This window comes from Macrotis lagotis, chromosome 1, assembly GCF_037893015.1.
Source record: "Macrotis lagotis isolate mMagLag1 chromosome 1, bilby.v1.9.chrom.fasta, whole genome shotgun sequence".
NCBI classification, from domain to species: Eukaryota; Metazoa; Chordata; class Mammalia; order Peramelemorphia; family Peramelidae; genus Macrotis; species Macrotis lagotis.
This window is the reverse complement of record NC_133658.1, coordinates 654,541,136-654,561,430: the sequence shown is the minus strand read 5'-3', so window position 1 is coordinate 654,561,430 and position 20,295 is coordinate 654,541,136. Positions and strand designations below refer to the sequence as shown.

The 20,295-nt window shown below is 34.6% G+C and overlaps 1 protein-coding gene across 6 annotated transcripts in view; it reads right to left on the bottom strand.

Annotated features, from left to right (window-relative positions):
* The window catches only part of SF3B1 (splicing factor 3b subunit 1), a 47,249-nt gene that overhangs the window by 20,556 nt on the left and 6,398 nt on the right, over positions 1-20,295 (bottom strand). For 3 of the 6 annotated variants that reach the window (XM_074215407.1, XM_074215408.1, XM_074215409.1), the window contains exons 2-9: positions 7,806-7,972; positions 6,969-7,073; positions 6,600-6,714; positions 4,698-4,777; positions 4,033-4,200; positions 3,045-3,282; positions 2,079-2,291; positions 1,795-1,916 (exon numbers count right to left, since the gene is read on the bottom strand). In XM_074215407.1, coding sequence (XP_074071508.1) covers positions 1,795-1,916; positions 2,079-2,291; positions 3,045-3,282; positions 4,033-4,200; positions 4,698-4,777; positions 6,600-6,714; positions 6,969-7,073; positions 7,806-7,972 — 1,208 coding nt within the window. Of the gene's footprint in view, positions 1-1,794; positions 1,917-2,078; positions 2,292-3,044; positions 3,283-4,032; positions 4,201-4,697; positions 4,778-5,092; positions 6,490-6,599; positions 6,715-6,968; positions 7,074-7,805; positions 7,973-20,295 lie in introns of those variants that run through there. The other 3 variants (XM_074215406.1, XR_012474191.1, XM_074215410.1) reach the window with 3 other exon arrangements.

Sequence of the window (20,295 nt, the reverse complement as noted above, 5' to 3'; positions counted from 1 at the left end):
ACAGCATTTACATGACTTAAGAATTTCTAATTGCACAATGTCAAAAACTTAATACAAGTCTCAAACACATTTTCTACAGTAATAATGTATTTTAAATTACAAGAATGAATCATCTTCCTAAGAATCAGTGATTACTTTGGTATAATGAACATTGTTTTGGTTTTGTTTTAAACCTGAAATTTCACTGCTATAAAGAATGTTTTATGAGAAGTTAATGAAGAGAGCTGCCTGAACTTTTTTTCAGAGTCTCAGAGACAGGATATATAAGAGGAAAGACTTGAACCCAGGTAGTACTGATTCCTGCTTCTCTCAAATGTTTTATTTTGCAACAAAGATAGTTATTTAAGACTCTAAAACATAATGTCCTTTAAGATATATTATGACAAGATCCCATAGTATCCAAGACATTTCTTTAGACATGACTGATAAAGATGTGTGGCAGTACTGTAGGACACAAAGGAATAAAAATCAAGAGTTCATATTAGTTCGACAAAAACGGTTCTTTTAAACAATTATCTTGATCAACATTTGCTTATAAAGGCTAAACTTACTCAAGGCTTCAAAACTATACAACATTAAAAAACTCCATCAATTTTAAATTTTAAACAGAATCAGTCATAAATCTTACACTCCAAAAATTTGAACAGGAAATCCATAAATTCATATGAATGGTCATTTTCTAGTATTTTTTACAAAGGTTGAAAAATAATTTCTAAAAGATTTTCAAGTACTAGCAAAAATGATAATAAGAATTGTGAAATCTGAGGACTTAAGTATAGAAGCAATTTTTACAAATTATTCATACCAAGAGTCCGTTCACTTTCATGCTGGGTTTTTTTAAACCCTTAATTTAATATAAACAGGCAATGAAATTACTTTAAATGAAGGATAAATGGGGGGGACTAGGATTTGAGAAGAATTTTAGTAATGAAATGCAGGAGTTAATTATAAAATCAGATATAGATTCAAATCAATTTTACAAAATAATTTTAAGTTTTTTTAAGTTCAAGTTTTCAAGTGAAAAGGCTCAACTAATATCATTAACTGGATTTATAAAATGCAAAATAACATGTAAATGTAAGTGGCACCATAGTAAGAAAGAGGTATGAAGACTGGTTGTAATACATTGTAAAAACTGTTTTGGAAAGGGCAATTATTCTATGTTTAGATGTTGCATAAATTCTTAAAATTAGATAAAGATTCTTCCTAAGTCTTAATTGTTGCAGTTGATAAAAGAACTCCTGGGCTTTTTAACCCAAGAAAACAGCTGGTGTGATCAAATTATGTAACTGTCCTAAACACAGTTTTCATGCAAACAAGTCTTTCCCATTTTCCTTGGCTGAAGGCAGGGTTAAAAGCCCCATTTTCCTTTCTAGAATTCTGACATCACTGCAAAGAATCCCTGAACTTAATACCTTGAGAAGCAATTTCTTTTTACATTTCTGACTAGTTTATTTAATATACAACAGACCTTAAAATGCCCATAAAGTCATATGTACATCAAACACAGGGCTTAAAAGTAATATATTATGCTTTACCTCATCTTTCCTTTTCAGGTCAATTTTCAGAGAAATTTATCTTTAAGGGATTAACTTGAAACATTATGGCTAGATGTTTCAGTATAATGATAAACAGAGACTAAGGAGAAAAGATTAGGGGGTGTAATATTTAGGAGAGTCAAGGGCAAATTATACAGGCTTCTTTAAAACTATCTAAGGCATTTAAAAATAAAAAATAAACTCTAAACCCAAAGGAAAGAAGTTAAATATTAAAAAGTTTACTACACTTTATTACCTTATATCCTTCTGGGAACATGGCATCCAGCTCTTCATCAGAAAGTGGACGATTTCTCTCATCAATTTCCCTCTCCCATCTCCATGCCTGAAGCTGTTCAGGGGTCATGCTCATTATGTGACCTATTTTTAAGCAAAACAATATCTTTGAGACTCTTAATATGGACAGATACTATATAAGTCTTATAAATTATATATTTGACTGCATTCATTATCAATGAAATTCACCACTTAAACTTACATATGTTATCTTAAACAGATGCAAAATATGGTTCCAAAAAGTACCTGGAGTAGGTGTCGCCATGTTCATAGCAGGTGTGCCAATAGGTGTTTTACCGGGAGTCAAAACAGGAGTGCTTCCACCCATCTGACTAGCTGGTGTTTCATCCCAACGGGACTTTCTTTTGCTTGCTCCAGGAGTTGGTGTTTCACCAATTGAATCTCCACCACGATCTGTACGAGGAGTCTCAGCCCATCCACTTCCGTGGCCAGGGGTATCTTTTAAAAAAATAAAACCAAACACACAATTTTAATTTACTTGAGCAATATAATTTTATATTATCTGTGCTAAGATAACTAAAAGATAGAGAAAATAAAAATTTCCAAGAATAGATTCCTATCATTCTTCTCCCTCAGATTGTATAATTATAGGATCCCACTAACTATACTCCCCCCCCCCAACCCAAGGGGGAAATGGAAGAAAGGGGAAGAGAGAAAATAGAAGTGCTTCACAATTATTTCATTTTACCCTCACAGGTAGGCCAATTCCCCCCATTTTACAGAAAATGACTTTGAATTAGAGAAGCTAAATGACTTGCCCAGGAAAACAAAACTAGTAAATAAGGCCAAATCTGAACCCAGTTCTTTCCTGATTTGAAATCCAAACTCCGGCCTAATTGCTATTAAAACTTAGCAATATCATAGAAGATGTTTCTTAGCAATTTGGAATGCCAGTTTCTAAAGTTAGACTAGGAAAGATCTAGGGTCAACTATCCACAAGGAAACACAATAGAGAAGACCATACAAAACATTGCTTAACAACAACCCTACTCCAACCCTCAAATTAATTGTCAACCTCTTCACAGTAGGAAAGCAAAAAAGGCTATGAAGCAACAAGATTCTCCTTTAGGCCAGAGTCCACATAATACTGATTTCGTGGTAAAAATGACTTTCCATTACTACTAAGCAAAGCAATATTTAACAAGTACTCAAATCAGCTTTTTAAATTATAGCATTAAATCCAAAGCACACCTCTCTCAGTTTTAGGGGTCTCATCCCATCTGTTTTTACGTGCACTTGAAGTTGCACCTCCATGGCCTGGTGTTGCATGACCAGGGGTGTCACCACGCCCAGGAGTAGCAGCTCCTGCTGGGGTGTGACTAGGAGTAGGATCCCATATTTTTGAGCCAGGTGTTGCTCCAGGTGTCTCACTACCCTTTGCACGACCAGGTGTCTCATCCCACCTCAAAGAAGGTGTATGCCCAGGAGTCTAAAAATAAAAAAAAAAAATTCAATAATATGTTAATAAGATTTCTACAAAGAAATGATGAGACCCATTAAAAGTACATTTTCTACTCTATTATATTAGAAGCTAAAATATACCAAACATACAAAGTTTCCAAAGATAAAGTTTTCTAGCATCTCTCCCCCTACCCTCCTTCCCCTTTTAACTGAAGGAGAGGATGATTATAAGCAAATTCTTTCCACAGCTAAGAGAGAAGGATAGACAGGGGAATCAAATGACATCATATTTGTAAAAAGTGCTTGGCACAAAGCAGGCACTAAATAATGCTTGTTCTCCCCCTTCCCCCTCTGATAATCAGTCTAAGAGATGATAATGCTCTACAGAAATCTGTAGTTGTTTATTTTCATATATACACATTTTGGCACAGTACAGTGAAATTTAAATTTCTTCTTTCAGATTTCAAAATTAAAAAACTGGATTTTATCCACAGGGTTTGGTGGAGTTTGGTCACTCAAGGATAAAACATCGAAATAGAATAAATTCTCTCCTGTACAACTTCTACTCTCCTACTTAAATTTACCAAAAGGTTGATAAAACAGTTCTACATCAAATACATACTAAGTAGACCAACTCTGAAGAGAGTTTATAGAGCACTATCCACTCAATCAGAATGAGTGACTGGTTACTTGACATTAATGGTAACAGTATCCTTAAGATTTCAACATGAATATTTGCCACTCCCAAATAGGAAAAAAAAAAGCCATAGAAGAGTACCTCTGCTTGATCCCAGTTTGAGAGCTTTTTTGGAGTTGCACCAGGAGTCTGATCAGCTGTCTGATCCCAACGCCTTTTGCGTTTTGAAGGAGGCTGGGATGATGCACCATTGACAACTTTAAGTTCTCCAGCTTTAGCTTTTTCTGCTAGCTGTTGCCTAATTTCCCTCTGAAAAAGATTAAGAAAATTTATTTCTCAGAATAACTTTAGTACTATTCTCAAATACTATTACCTACACTTTCCACCACTTCTAATATTCTGTTTCACAATGCATCTTTAATCTTCTCTTTATCTTTCCCTAATGTTTCTTGTGGTTCACTTTCTCCCTTTTTAGACAACAAAATTATCTCTCTGAATAAACATCATACATATACTGGGGGAAGACATTTCACTTCTCAAAAGTTTCTCTCTGGAAGCATACCTTCAAACCAGTCTTCTCTCTCTTCATAAAAAGTTAATATATTTTCTATTTTAAAAAAGTATATTTTTGTGATGCTATAAAGAGAGAGAGAAAAGCAAACCTAGGAGGTAGCTAGAATGTACACAACTTGAATCTCACTTGATCATATACTCAGCTGTTTAATATACCATAAATTATCTTAATATCAACATTACTTATTAATCTCCATAAACATAAAATTATGAGAAAAAAACATTTAACAGACCTCCTCTTTAGTCAAATGCTGTTCTCGCATAACATCCATATATGTCCTAGCATTCATTTTAGGATCAGGTGTCTTGCCTCCTGCAGAAAATAACAGCAACAGGACAGGAGTACAATGAATAAAAGATAATTAAATTCAGATGAGTTATCTGCCCTGCTCTAATAATATGTTATTCCATAATCACTTAATTTTTAATTTTTTTAATCAAAAACTTTAATAATTACACATCTTACTTTTTATTGAGTTTGCTGATCAATTTAACCTGTTTGAACACAAACATAACTACTGCAGTTTAAAACAAGTACTTTAATGCAGATAAAACAATAAAATGACAAAACACAGTTAAGAGTCTTCAGAAGTGATGGGTTCCTGGGTTGCTAATCCGGAATACGTACACTTTCGTGCCTTTGTCTCCACCAGCAGTTCTGACTTCAAGCAGCAGAATAGCAGCCTAGAAAATTATCTCTTTACCATTAGTAACACTTTGGATAGATATTTATATTTAAAACATTACCTGTGCAAGCTGTTGAAATCCTGACTTTCATTAACTAAGTCTAGATCAGTGCATAACAAAGTTCTAGAATACAGTTCTTTGGCAAATCTGACTGAAACACTTCTACATTTGTATTCAAGTGCCATGTTATAAAAGGGCTTCTTTTTTTTTATGTCCATGACACATTGCAGAAAATTTTTAATTTTCTTTTGCAAAAGTATAATTACAAATTACTTGAAATGTTACATCTACAATTACTGATACACACACAAAAAAGTTGTGTACAATGGGTTGTGTAATTCTATCCCCAGTTTCATTATTTGTTCTTTAAATTTGAAAATATTTTAAAGAAGCCCAATAAGAACAAGATGTATGGAGGCACACTATTCTTAGAAATGGGAAAATGTGCTATACAAATAGTATAGCATCACAATTTGAGGGGGGGAAGGGGGTAATGAAATTCTTAAACACTTTCTATGCTGAAGACCATGCCCAATTGGCAGTGTCATTCTGACACTAGCTTTGATAAGACTTCCTTTGGAATACTTTTTCACCATAATCTACACAGGATGTGTTGAACTGCACCCTTAAGAATGCAGACAGGACTGGCATATAGCAGTACTGCTGTAGGAAAGAAATTAAGGACAGTTAGTATGGGCCTGTGAATTCTGACATACATGTTTAAATCAATTACAATTAAGCAAGTAAAAAAATATCCCTACTAATTCATGCAGGCAGAAATTCTAATTTGTAAAACCTGCAACAGAGTCTACTTTTAAGATACAGGCACCTTATTTTGATTGTGAAACTCACTCACCTGAGGAAAGCTTCCATCAGGCCCACTATGCCCCTTGAACTGACTTGTATACTAAAATTAGCAAAACAGATTCCAACTATTAAAAGGATCCAAGTCTTTGTATTATATACTTTTGTTTTAACTTTTGTTTTGCTTAAAGCAAAGTAGGTGCATTACTGAGTTATGATTAGAGCAATGAGCTCTATTCTGAGAAAATAGTATTTCAAAAATAATCATTGTAAATTCTATGATTTGGAAATGAAAACTTTCAAAGTTTTCAAAGACTTGAAAGTATTTTGAGCAGAAACACACACATTTGTTCCAAGTATAGTATGCGTAACCCAAAACAAAAAGAAAAGAAAAACCTTTAACCCTTTGCGTTTCTATGGCATTGGCTCATTATTTTCTTGTCCTTCTACCTAGAAAGAAAACTTGTATTATAAACATGAAGAATATGGCATCTGTGACTTCAAAATCTATATACATCTATAATAGGGGGCTGTTTAAAAAAGAAAAACTAAATTCATAAGCATGCCAAAAAAAATCAAAGGGCTAAAGACAACTTCATACAAATAAATTTTACAAGACTTATAGAAAAGTGGGAGTGAATTACCATCTGCAAAAGGATCAAGACGTTCTGGAGAAATTATCATAGTTCGTCTGTGCTTTTTATATTCATCTTCACGGTCTGCAATCTTTGGAGGACGGTGTTCAGCAAATGGATCATACTACAGAAATAAAAAAAAATCAATTGATCAATTTTTATATTCTTTCAAATGAGTGAAATTATATATTTTTAAAAGAACAAAATGCCCACAGGGGGAGAAAGTTTGAATAAAGGAAAAGGTTCAAAATAAATATCAATGTTTTACATACTTTATTCCTTCACAAAAAGTTCATAGTTTACAAATGTAATTCTTAATGTAAGACATTTTTAAATAAAGTATTTCCACTTTTTTAGCTATATAAAAGAAAAGGTTACCTGTTCTGTTGACTGTGGTATGTCATTAAGCAATGCCACTGTAGGTTGATATCCTGACTTCTTCTGGCCAAGCAGACTAGTGGATGAGGAGTAGTCATCATCATCCTACCAAAAAAAGAAAAAAAAAATCAAACAACATGTCTCAACTTTAAAAGCAGAAAAGAAAGTCATCATCATCTTACCCAAAATTTTAAAAAGTCTCAATTTTAAAAGCAGAAAGATCAATTGACATATTCGAAATTTTCATTGATATTTTTGAGCCTTTTTTCTTACTTAAATTATAAAGGAGTGAAAAGAGACAGAAGTTACATTATGCTACTAGCATACAATTAGAGGTCCTCTACAGGAAAATGCTATGATTTTAAATATTAAAATACTTTGATGTGCTTTACTTGTAATCTCCCAAACAGTTTTTTAAAATAATAACACAACTTTCTTCAGTCTCGATTACACAAGAACCCTCAAGACTGTGTCAAAAATGTGAAAATGCAGCCACTTTGACAATCATGAAAAGTCCAAGTGCCCATTTGTGACATTTTTGTCATTTTTAAGTATCAATCAAATTTTTTTCCATGAGAAAAAGGCTCAAAACTATATAAAAAGCAATTTAAACTTAAAAATAAAGCTATACTTTTTTTACCCTATCTATATTAAAGCTTACAGAAATATTTCAAATAAAACTGAAACTCTAACTAGAGCAAATAAACTTAAATAGTTGCCCCACAGAAAAGTTTGCCATACTCTCATAAACATAAGTTAGAAACTTCTGTAAAATGTTAACCAACGAAGAAGAAATTGCTTGTTTCCTTCAAATCCACAATTCTATTTTAAACTTACATCTTCTAATTCAGTTGCAGCAATTGATGTCACGTAGCCAGCAAATCTGCTGTCATTACCACCGTAAATTTCTTGGTCATAATAACCTGTAGAATCAAGGCCAACTCCTTGAGTATCATCAAGAGCTGCCTTCTTCCCTTGGATTTCTCGAATCTGTGCTTCAATATCTGTAAAGAAATAGTTATTTAAGTATCAAATTATATTCACTCATTCATTCAATTAACATATTTATTGATGGATGAGGAGGAGAGAAAACACAACTGAGTAAGATAAGAACACTGATCTGTGGTATTTTCAATTGAGTACTAAGACAGAAAATGTAAAATATGACAAAGTTGTCTAGCCACAGACAAGGATTAGTTCTCCAGCAGTTCCATGGGTATTAAGTACTGAGGGTTCCTTCAACCACCAGAAGTCATTAGCTTTAAAAGATGTTTCCTTAAGCTTGCTCTAAGTGGGCAACTTAGAAAATATGTTGCCAAATAACTTTACCTATAACGATTACTGAACCCAGTACTCAAATACTCCTGACAGATTGGACACAATGTGTAACAAATTTCGATGTTTAGAATACCAACCTAAATACCATACTGGGATGAATGATCCCAGCTGTGTGAGAAGAATTTACACCATATAATTGTATGGCAAAAAATAAATAGTATGGTAGTTTGGGTAGAACTCCATGAAAAAGTGTTAGATTATTAATTCTACTCCTGACTCCAGGGCCAGTGCTTTATCCACTGCGCCACCTAGCCGCCCCTAGATTATTAACTCTTGAAAATTTTTATTACTACTTCCCCCAAACTGTCATTTTTTAAAAACCTTGTGGTTTTCAAAGCTTTTTCATAAACATGACTTCAGTTAGACATTAGCATTCATAATAGTTTTTTTATTTTTAGATAAGAAAAGTGAGGACTAGTTATGACATGACCTAACACAAAACTGGCAGTCAGGGTCACAGGGTCATTAAATGTTGTATTGATGCTAAAAAGGAGATATTAAATTTCTGGTCCTATATTCTTTTTTTACCACAATATTACTTATTTTGCCAATGGTTCCCAAATTTCTCAACTACATACACACTACAGCAAGGTGAAACACCACTGAACTGAACTTAGGAATTGCAAGTCCAATTTCATCTACTACTAGTAGTAACACTACTAACAAGACTGCTATTTAGTGTTCCCAAGAAAAAGTAATGCCTCTGTATGCGAAAGAAAAACATCCAGTAGCAGCCAGGGAGAGTAGTATAGTTCTTTGTAACTGCTAGTCAAAGCAATCACTCACAATAAATTATCTAGAAATTACAAAAGTTAGGATTATATAGAAAGTAACCTAAGAAGCAGTAAAAAAACAAAAAACCCTCTGCTTGTGAAATAGGCAGAGGTCAACTTAAAACAACATAGGTAAACACATAAATGCAAAAAGCTGTGAATTAGAAATTAGAGGACCAGGGGTGGCTAGGTGGCGCAGTGGATAAAGCACCGGCCCTGGAGTCAGGAGTACCTGGGTTCAAATCTGGTCTTAGACACTTAATAATTACCTAGCTGTGTGGCCTTGGGCAAGCCACTTAACCCCATTTGCCTTGCAAAAAAAAAAAAAAAATTAGAGGACCAAGGGGTAGCTCAGTGGATAGAGCACCAAACCTGGAGTCTGGAGGAACTGAGTTCAAATCCAGATTCAGACACTTGATAATTACCTAGCTGTGTGACCTTGGGCAAGTCACTCAAGCCCAAAGCCTTGCAAAAAAAATATTAGAGGACTTGAATTGAAATTCTAACTTCTTTACTAACTAGTATATGTCTAAATGACTTGGACACAAGAATAAATGAATAAAAAAAGCCATCCCAACTCTAATTTCCATAAGCACACAGAGTAAAATCAGATGGCAAATGAGATGACATCGCTGCAAACCAATCATTCTTGTCAAGATTTTAAAATTTAAAACAAATTACTCCAAGAACCTGCAATTTATATGGGTGGATGCTTATATTAAAAAAATCTTCAACATAGCACTTAGGTTTTAAAAGTTTCATGAACAAAAAATTCAATACCCTGCAGTCAAACTGACATATGAGTTCTGTCTAAAGTTAGGGTGGTGCTCAGATTATAAACAATTAGGAATCATAATAATGGATACTAGAAGGCAACTGGCTAGGTGGCAAAGCAACAGAGTGCTGGATCTGGAGTCAGAAAGAACAGAGTTCAAAGCCAGCTTTAGAGACACATTTGCCTCAGATTCTTCAACTGACAAGATTTTTTTGAGGATCAAATGAGGTAACATTTTTAAAGCAATTAGCACAGGGTCTGGCAAACAGGTACAATACAAGTGCTGGTTCCTTTTCCCCCTGGTAGATTCAGGTAGATCTTGAAAATCTAAATTCATTACAATCAAAGGGCAACAAAAATGTGCATGCCCTTTGATCCAGCAATAGCACTACTGGGTCTATACCCTGAAGAGATGATGAAAAAGGGTAAAAACATCACTTGTACAAAAATATTTATAGCAGCCCTGTTTGTGGTAGCAAAAATTGGAAATCAAGTAAATGTTCTTCAATTGGAGAATGTCTTAGCAAACTGTGGTGTATTTATGTATGTATGTATGTATGTATGTATGTATGTCATGGAACACTACTGTTCTATTAGAAACCAGGAGGGATGTGAATTCAGGGAAGCCTGGAGGAATTTGCATGAACTGATGCTGAGTGAGATGAGCAGAACCAGAAAACACTGTACACCCTAACAGCAACATGGGGGTGATGATCAACCTTGATGAACTTGCTCATTCCATCAGTGCAACAATCAGGGACAATTTGGGGCTGTCTGCAATGGAGAATACCATCTGTATCCAGAGAAACAACTGTGGAGTTTGAACAAAGACTAAGGACTATTACACCTTTAATTTTTGGGGGGGGTGATATCTTATTGTCTGATCTTGCTATCTCTTATACTTTATGTTTCTTTCCTTAAGGATATGATTTCTCTCTCATCACATTCAATTTGGATCAATGTATACCATAGAAAAATGTAAAGATTGGAAAATTGCCTTCTGTGGGGGGTGGGGCGGGAAGTAAGATGAGGGGAAAAATTGTAAACTCAAAATAAATAAATAAAATCTTTAAGAAGTAAAAAAAAAAACAGGGAAAAATGTCAAGAAGAATAAGATCATAAATTTAAAATTCATTAAAGGTCAAATAGTCCACCCCTCTGATTTTACAGTGGAGGAATCAAAGATTGAGAGACATTTAAACTTTTTTTAAGTTTTTTTCATTTTATTTACCTAAGGCAATGGGGTTAAGTGACTTGCCCAACGTTAAAAGGAGAAGGGATGACCACCCGAGATCACTAAAAGGGGAAGGGGGAAGTAATAGAGAAAAGGAAAATGAAAAAAGGAGAAAGAGAACCATAAAACCTCATCATCCAATATTAGTGATATTTTGCCACAGAAGAACAACTGGAGATGTAAGACTTATAAAGGAAACTTTTAAGTTCAATAATCGGTTTTTTTTTTTTGGGGGGGGGGGGTCAAATATTTACCTATTGCTTCCTATTCAACCTAAAGAAAATTCTACACAAGGAATATTCTTCTGAATGTTTCACTCAACCAACAAATTATTTCTTGAAAATATGTGCAAGGCAGTATGAAAAAGAAGAAACTATTTACAATAATCTTCATAAATTCCTCAGCAAATGCTTTCAAGTGCCCTCCCCCCAAAATTTCCAAATATGTTCCTATTGCATTTGTTTTCATATTAAACCCATAGAGTGCCATATCATCATATCATGACAGTTGCCATATTGGATAGACAGCGCAGGGCAATTCTGAACAATATGCATTTGTTTCTGAAGACAATGATATTTTTATAACAAAAAAGTACATTCTGAACTTTATTTGCATCTATTTTCTGGCTTGTTCAAGTAAGAAACCAGAATTTCAGGGACAAAGAATGGACTAGACAGTGACATTTATTCATTCCCACAGAGATTAAGAACAATGATTTTAGTACTATACTTGTTCGGAGGGGAAAATTAAAACTATCTAGGAAACATTAGATTGAAAAAAAAATGTTAATTTCGGGAGGATACTATAAACTTTGCAACCTCAAAAACCAAGCAATACAAGGAAGGATTATACCTCAAAAGGACCCACAAGCATAAAAAACTCTTTCCAACTACTTTGTGCATATTGTCTTCTCCTACTAGAAAGGAAACTTCTTGAGAGGAGGAACTATCTTTCTATACCAGATTATTTAATACTTTTTGATTGGTGGTTGGAATACTGGAGTTTTAACTGTGAAATTAAAAATAGCAATTTGCATTTTAAAGTCCTAAGGAAGTGCCTCTCCTGTCAAAAATGTTATTTTTACCTTTCCCTACTCTTTTAACCCAAGAAAGGACTGAATTTTTTAAGGTTTTTGAGACCTTCCATTTCTGATAAGAAGTCTTGCAAGATGACTCTCAAAAAAAAAAATCCTGCATTACACTTTTTAAAAAAGAATATGCCTGTCCTCTGGCTAAATTTTTCCTTGCTCAATTGATCCTTTCACTCTCCAGGAGCACTGAGTCACCCAAGTTAAGATTTCAAATTCAATGTGAGAGGTGTATTGAACTGGCGGATAAGAAAATTTCAGTCCATTTTTTTTTCAATAAAGGAAAGAAAGTAGATTCTTCAAACTATAAGCCAATGATCCGGATTTACAACTTCTAGTAAAATTCTAGGACATATTGATCATGGCTTATGAGAACAAGAAAGAGCACTAAAAGCCTTCATAGGCTCATCAAACAAATAAATTATTTTCTTTTTTTGCAGATCTGCTAAACTAGAGGCCAGGAAAATACTATAGATATATTGTCATAGAACTATATATAAGATTAATAACATATTAATATAATAAAATATATTTATATTCCAAACATAACATTCATCAAAGCAAAATGTTTTACTGACCTAACAACTAGTGCCTCATTTACAACTATGAGTTAGATAATACTGGGTATTATCATTAACCTCTTCTTACTGCTGAGGAAAATAATTCAAGGAGTTTAATAACTTGCCCCTCTGGTCACAGAGCTAATTAAGTGTCAAAGATGGTTTTAAAATTCTTATCTTCCTAACTCCAAGTTCAGTAGGCTATGTATTGACTAAATCAAAATACCTTTCTACATAGAGAAATGTGACAGCCCAGTCAGGTGTATTCCTAACTGGTTAAGTCAGACCCAAACAGTTCAGAACAGTTAAGATGTCAAACAGGAGAAAGATCTTTTATTGGAGTGCCCCAGGGATCTGTTCTTGGTCCTGTTCACTAACATATTTCCAATTAATGACTTCACTGGTTCATAGGCCTAGAACCATAAGTGGGTTTTGAGGTCATCTAGTTCACCCCTCATCATTTCATACAAGAACAAATTAAAGCCTAGAGAGACTTTAAGTGACTTTCATATGAAGGTCACAAAGGTATTAAGTGACAAAAAAAAAAATTGAAACCCAGGTTCTCTTGACTCCAAATCCAGGAATATGCTATTAGCAAAAAAAAACCACATGTAGGCATTCATAAGTAGAGAGGGGAAAAAAGGTACATTACTAAGCAACTATGCAGAATTATTTGGTCACAAAACTGAAGACAAATACAAGCAATTTAAGTATCAAAAATTAACAAGACAGAAAATGGATAATCTAAATATGATTTTGATGAGAGAAATGAGACAAGTCATGAATTTCAAAGGGGGGAAGTGCAGAAAGCATAAAGGAGGGAAATCATAGGGAAACGAGTTTATCAATGGGTTTAATCAGAAATTAAAAAACAAATAATCCTCATGCTGCATAAAAGTACTTCTAAAACGATAAAGGTAACACTACCAAATTTTATGATACAGAGTCCTGATTCCTAAACTAGGAAGGAATAAAGCAAAGAACAATAGAATATTACCAACAAATATAAAAATATTAAATAAAATATTATCAAATTACATTTGAAAATTAATCATTACGACCAAGTTAAAATTAAAGCATGAATACAAAAAGATCCAATAGGATAATTAGCATCATAAATAATTAAATCTAAAACCATGCCCAAAGTGTTCTACAACTGTGCATATCCATTGACCTCAACAACTCCACTACTAAGAAATCAAAGAAAAAGGAAAAGGTACCATATATAGGACAAAAATATTTATAGCAGCTTTTTTGGTGACAAAGAATTGGAAATTGGGATGAGAAGAGCATCAAGTAGGAATGGTCCAACAAATTGTGCTTATGGATGGTTGTGAGGGAATACTACTATGAAATAAGAAATGATAAGCAAGGTAGTTTCAGAAAATCTGGGAAGACTTATATGAATTGATGAAAAGTGAAGTGAGCAAAGCCAGATCATTGAACACCTTAACAGCAATATGATATTATGATCAACTGCAAATGACAGCTATTCTCAGCAATACAATGATACAAGACAATCATAAAGGACTTAAAATGAAAAATATTAGGCACCTTTATAGAAAGGTGGATGGAGTCTGAATATAGATCAAAGTACTTTTTAAAAAACGTTTTTCTTGGGGCAGCTAGAGTGCTTAAAATTTACCTAGCTGTGTGATTTTGGGCAAGTCACCAACCCTAATGCCTTGTAAAAAATAAACAAACAAAACCTTTTTTCTTTTTTTTGGGGGGGGTAATCTTTTTCAAGATGAGGTTAATATGAAAATGTTTTACATGACTGAACATGTATAATCTGCAATCACAATGCTTGCCTTCTCTAGTAGAAGGGAAAAGAGGGAATTTGAAACTCAAAAATAATTGAGAGATATTAACAACTGATAAAATTAAGTTTAAAAGATTATTTTAAAATAAATGATGAATATAAAAACAACAAAAACCATGTGATTATATCAATATATGAGGTAGCTAGGTGGTTCAGTGGAAAGAGTGAAGGGTCTGGAATCAGGAAGACCTGAGTTTTTATCAGGACTCAAGAGAACTCACCAATTCTATGATACCAGGCAAAGTCACAATCCACTGGAGAAGGAAATGGCAAAACACTTCTGTATCTTTACCAAGACAACTCCATAAAACATCAAGATATGAAGAAAAAAGTTGATAAAACACAATATTTATGAAAATAAATTTATAAAAGCCAATATTAACGCCTTTATTGAGCTAAAAGAATTTAGATAAAACCAAGAATGAATATATTTGGTAATGTACAAACACTGGAAACTTTCCCAATATGTTCAGAAGTTTACCATTTTTTACATAATTCCAGAAATAGAAGTTAGAGCAATATACACAACAAAAATGTGTATAGGTGTACATGCATATATATATTCGAGCTAATCTCAAAAAAAAAAAAGGCTTCTTGTAGAAGATGGGATATCATCTGAAACTTGAAGGAAGGATTCAGAGAAGAGGAAGCAGAGCATTACAAACATGAGGAAGAAAGTCAGTGAAAATTGAAGAAGTTAGGAGACATTATCTGTATAAAACAGCAAGGAGGCCAATAGCATCAGATTCCAGAGAACATGGAGGGGAGGCAAAATGTATATGAGGTGTTAGAAGAAAGATGGGACAGATTACAAAGGGCTTTAAAATCAAATACAGAGAATTTAAAATAAAGACCATCAAGCAAATTCAAGTTTCTATAAAGAATTATGAAAGAAATTTAAATTCCCCCAAAAAACCTATTAATTTTATAGTACATTGGTCTATCAACCCTTATCCCTCGGCTCAATGCTCCAGTCTCTTGACCCTCCCCCATCCCTGTGCCCCATTAAAACACACTCTTAAAAAAAACAGAAACAAAACTTTTCAAAAGAAAGAACACATTCACTGAGCAGCCACCTTCACCTGGACCTTAACTCCCAGTACTGTGACCTTCTCTTCCCTATATTCTTCTTCAAGAAAACTTTTCTCATTTGATTGTGGAAATCTGTGGCAAATATCTTCCAAAAGAATACTGCCTTCCCTCTTTAGCCTGTAAACTCCTTGTGGAGAGAAAATGGCATATAAGCATTTAATAAATATTTCTTAAACTAAACTGAATTACTGCAATGGTCCAATATGAGATGACAAAAGCTTATGCCATTATAGTGACAGTATCAAAGAAAAGGGAACTATGTGATACTTTTTGGAAAAGTAGAATCAATGAGACTTGGCAACAGACTAGATATGGGGGGTGGTTTATGTAAGAGAAAAACAAGGAGTTATGAATCACACCTTAGGTGACTGGAACAATGGTGGAAATCTCAATGGTAAACAGGAAAGTAAGGAAGTTAGAAAGGTTTTAGAAAAGAGAATAACTCTATTTGGGCACATTGAATTCGAGATGTCTACAGGGCAACCTGTTCAAGGTGCCCAATAGGCTGCTACTGATAATAGACTGGAGGCCAGTAGAGTTTATTGTCAAGTTCAGTTGTGTCCAATTCTTCAAGACTCCATTTGGGATTTTTTTTTAGATTTTTTTGCCAAGGCAAATGGGGTTAAGTGGCTTTCCCAAGGCCACACAGCTAGGTAAATTATTAAGTGTCTGAGACCGGATTTGAACCCAGATACTCCTGACTTCAGGGCCGGTGCTTTATCCACTGTGCCACCTAGCTGCCCCCATTTGGGATTTTCTTGTCAAAGATATTGGAGTGCTTTGCCATTTCCTTCTCTGGCTGATTTTGAGCCTGCCCAGGATCAAACAGCTAAGTTTCTGGGGCTGGATTTGAACCCATGAAGATGAAATTACCTGACACCAAGCCCAGAGCTTTATGCACTTCACTATCTAATTGCCCAAGTAGTGATGAATAAAATAGATCTGAGTGTGATTACCACAGAGACGATTAAATTAAATAACAGGAGGAAATAACAAAATATAGATATAAAGAGAGAAGAAGGTTTGGAACAGAACATTCCCATACACACATCCCACTTGTGAACAGGAAGAATGACAAATCAGCAAAGACTGAGGAGGAGCAGTCAAACAAGTAAGAAACCAGAGCAAAGCAGTACCATAAAAACCTGGGGGGAGGGGAGACAATTCAGGAAAGGGTGACTATTTCAAAGATTACAGAGAGATCAAGAAGAATGAAGACAGATCACTGGAGAGTAGTTTCAGTTATATAAAATTGGAAAGAAGTCAGACTGCAGGTTTAGAGAGGGAGCGGAAGGGCTAAGCACAGACTTTAAGTTTAACCAATTTCAATAAAGTAGGGTGGGCTAGAGCTAAGTGGTATAGTGAATAGAATGCTGGCTTTGAAGTTCAGAAGACAGAAGCTTAAATACTAGCTATGTGACTGATTTAAGCTTAACAAGTTACTTTGTTTACCTCCGGTTTTTCCATCTGTGAAACAATGATAATAATAACTATCTCCCAGGGTTGTGAAGATCAAATGAGAAAATAACTATAAAGCCTTTAGCACAGTGCCTGGAGATGATGATATTGTTCAGTCCTTCAGTCAATCTGTCTCTTTATGATCCCATAGACCATACTGTTTATGGGGTTTTCTTGGCAAAGACTGGAGTCGTTTGCCATTTCCATTCCCAATGGATTAAGATGCTAAGTGACACAACTACTAAGTACTTGAGGACAGATTTGAACTCAGGTCTTCCTGACTCCAGGCTCAGAATACTAACCACTGAGCATTTGGCTGCCCCAACTGGATACTATATAAATATTAGCTATATTGAGACATATAGGATGGGGAAGAGTTTGGAGCAAATGAGGGTTTTTTAAGTATGGGGAGACATAGGTCCTGTTTCTAAGCTGCGGTGGGGGGGTGAGTGAGGGATGATATAGATAGCATTCTGTTGGGGGGAAAAACAGATGAAGGGGATATCAAGGGTTCAGGTAGAGAAGTTTGATCATTTCCTTCACGTAAAACAGGCGTAAGGATAGCGAAGGAAAGCATCAGAATGACAAACTACAAAGAAAAAAGAGGGAGTCTGGTAAAAGGCTTCCATTTTTTCAGTGAAGCATTTAGACAAGATCCTCAGCTGACAAGGTAGTCCAGAGGGAGAATTATGGGAAATTTTAGGAAGTAAGATAAAGTTTAGAATAGCTGCTGTGATTAGTCAGATAGTGAAGAGATTAAGGCAAATGTAAAAGCTTGCTGTGGTGAAGGCCCAGTTGAGATTATGAATAGCTTCACATTTAGATTTAGTGATCCCAATCAATATAATTTCAAGATTTTTCCTTGCTCCATGAATTAAGTAGCATTTGAATAGAAGCATATGCTTCAGATAGTGGGAGTAATTCAAGGCTAAAGTTTGGCAAGGCAAGAGCAGTGATAGGATAAGGAGGAAAGAAAAGAAAGAGAAGATAATGTAGAGTTGAACTGGTTATTCAAGGGGTAAGATAGAGAGCAAAAGAGGAGAGTATATAGTTAGAGCAGTAGTGATGGCCTGGGGAAAAAACTGAGTAGTAAAGACATTCACTGGAGGTTATGATGAAGATAAAAAGCAAAAGTTAAGGGTCATAAGTCAAAGGAAAAGATATCACTTAAATTTTCAGTGGTTCTGGTTACTTACTGTCTAAGATGGATAATAATTAGCCCTTATATAGGTTGTGTAAGGTTTGCAAAAATGCTTTATATGTTAACTTATCTGATTTTCACAACACTTTATAAGAATTTTACATATGATGAAACTGAGAAACAAAAGATGTCTCCTCACTAGAAAGTTCCCCAGACCCATGAAATAACTGGCCCCATTTAAAAAAAACAGACAATACTAAATATTAAAATACTAAATAAGAAGTAAACTGAGTAGCCTATTTCCCAAAACAATCCAGCAATTTATTAAGTGCTTGCTATGTGCAAGGCACTATATAATAGGGTCTGGGAATAAAAAGACAACCTAAAATAGCACCTGATATTCTCAAAGAGATTTTCTTATGCTGGACTTGATTTGAGACAGAGAAAAAAAACAAACTAAAAAAAAACCCACCTCCTTAGATAATTAAAAAAAAAAGTTCCAGGGGCAGCTAGATGGCGCAGTGGATAGAGCACCAGCCCTGGAGTCAGGAGTACCTGAGTTCAAATCAGACCTCAGACACTTGATAATTACCTAGCTGTGTGGCCTTGGGCAAGACACTTAAACCCATTGCCTTGGAAAAAAAAAACCTAAAGAAAAAAATCCAATAAACTATAGTTCAACTTCAGTTGAAATATTCTGAAGTCACCTTGCAATTCACTCCCATTTAGAAACAACTCAAAGTTTTTAAGCAACAAGCATTTATTAAACATCTACTACTACTGCTAAGTAGTTGTGTGCTATGAACTAAGCAATACATTTCAGTTATGGAAAGACAAGTTGTGCAGGACAGTCTGACTGTAGGGTTAAGGGACTTCCAAGCCTGAAAAGTCAACTGAAGTCAGAGGAGTTTGTTTCTGATCTTTGTGGTAAAAGGCAGTCAGTCATCAGAGTTTATTGATTAATAAAGATTTCTGCTTTAGGATTATTAATTTGGTAGCTTTAAATAGAAGATGGATTGGGGAGAGAAAGAGATTTGGGACAAGTCATTGAACCAATTTCAACAGTTCAGATAAAAGATAGTCCTTTTCACTCATTTTTAACTATCACGTCTAGTGCTTTGCCATGTTCTTTGGACATGGCATTGTTAGGAGCTGTGGAATGATGAGCTCTGAAACAGTCCTTGAACCCCTGGAAAGTTTACAATCTAATGTGATAAATAAGATGCATATACAAATAAAGATCTAAGGAAAACCTAAAGGATATGTCTAGACAAAGAACCCTAAGAAATCTAAGGAGGGAAGAGAATGCTTTCAGCTTGAGGTATTCTTCATGGAAAATGTGGCAAGCTGAAGATGACTAAGAGAAGAATTTCAAAAAGTAGAGATATGGAGGAAGAGTAACCCAGGCACGGGAGGAATTGGACAATATAGGATAACAGCTTGACAACTATGTAGACCTTTTAAAATCTACCAAATTCTTTATATATTTCATAGCTGAGCCTCTCAACAATCCAGTGAGGTTAAGTACTACACAGCATTTGTTCTCTCTTATCTTACAAGTCAAGAAAAAGAAGCTAGGAGAGGGCAAGTCATTAACCAAGGTCACCAAGTTAGTAAAAATGGGGGGGGAGCCCCCTGGAGGGAATGGTTAAGATTTCAAACCAATCTTCTTGAATCTAACATTCAATACATTCTGTCATGCCACCTCATCAACACTAATAATTTTTACACGGAACTTTTAAGTTTGCAAAAATGTTTTTATACATATTTGAGTCTTATAAAGGGCTGTGAAGCAGAGCTGCAAAGTCCATTTCAGAGGGGAGAAACCCACAATGTGTGAAAGGGAAGTCTAGGAAATAATTAAATGCTAGGCAGTTTGTGCTTTTATCTTAAAAGTTAATCCAAAGCTACTGAGGGTTTATTTAATCTGTCTTTTATATTAAGAAGCTTATTTTGACTTGTAGTACAATGGATAAAATAGAATGGAAGAACTGGAAGCAAGACAAGTTAAGAAGCTAATACAATAAGTCTGATGAGGGCCTGAAAT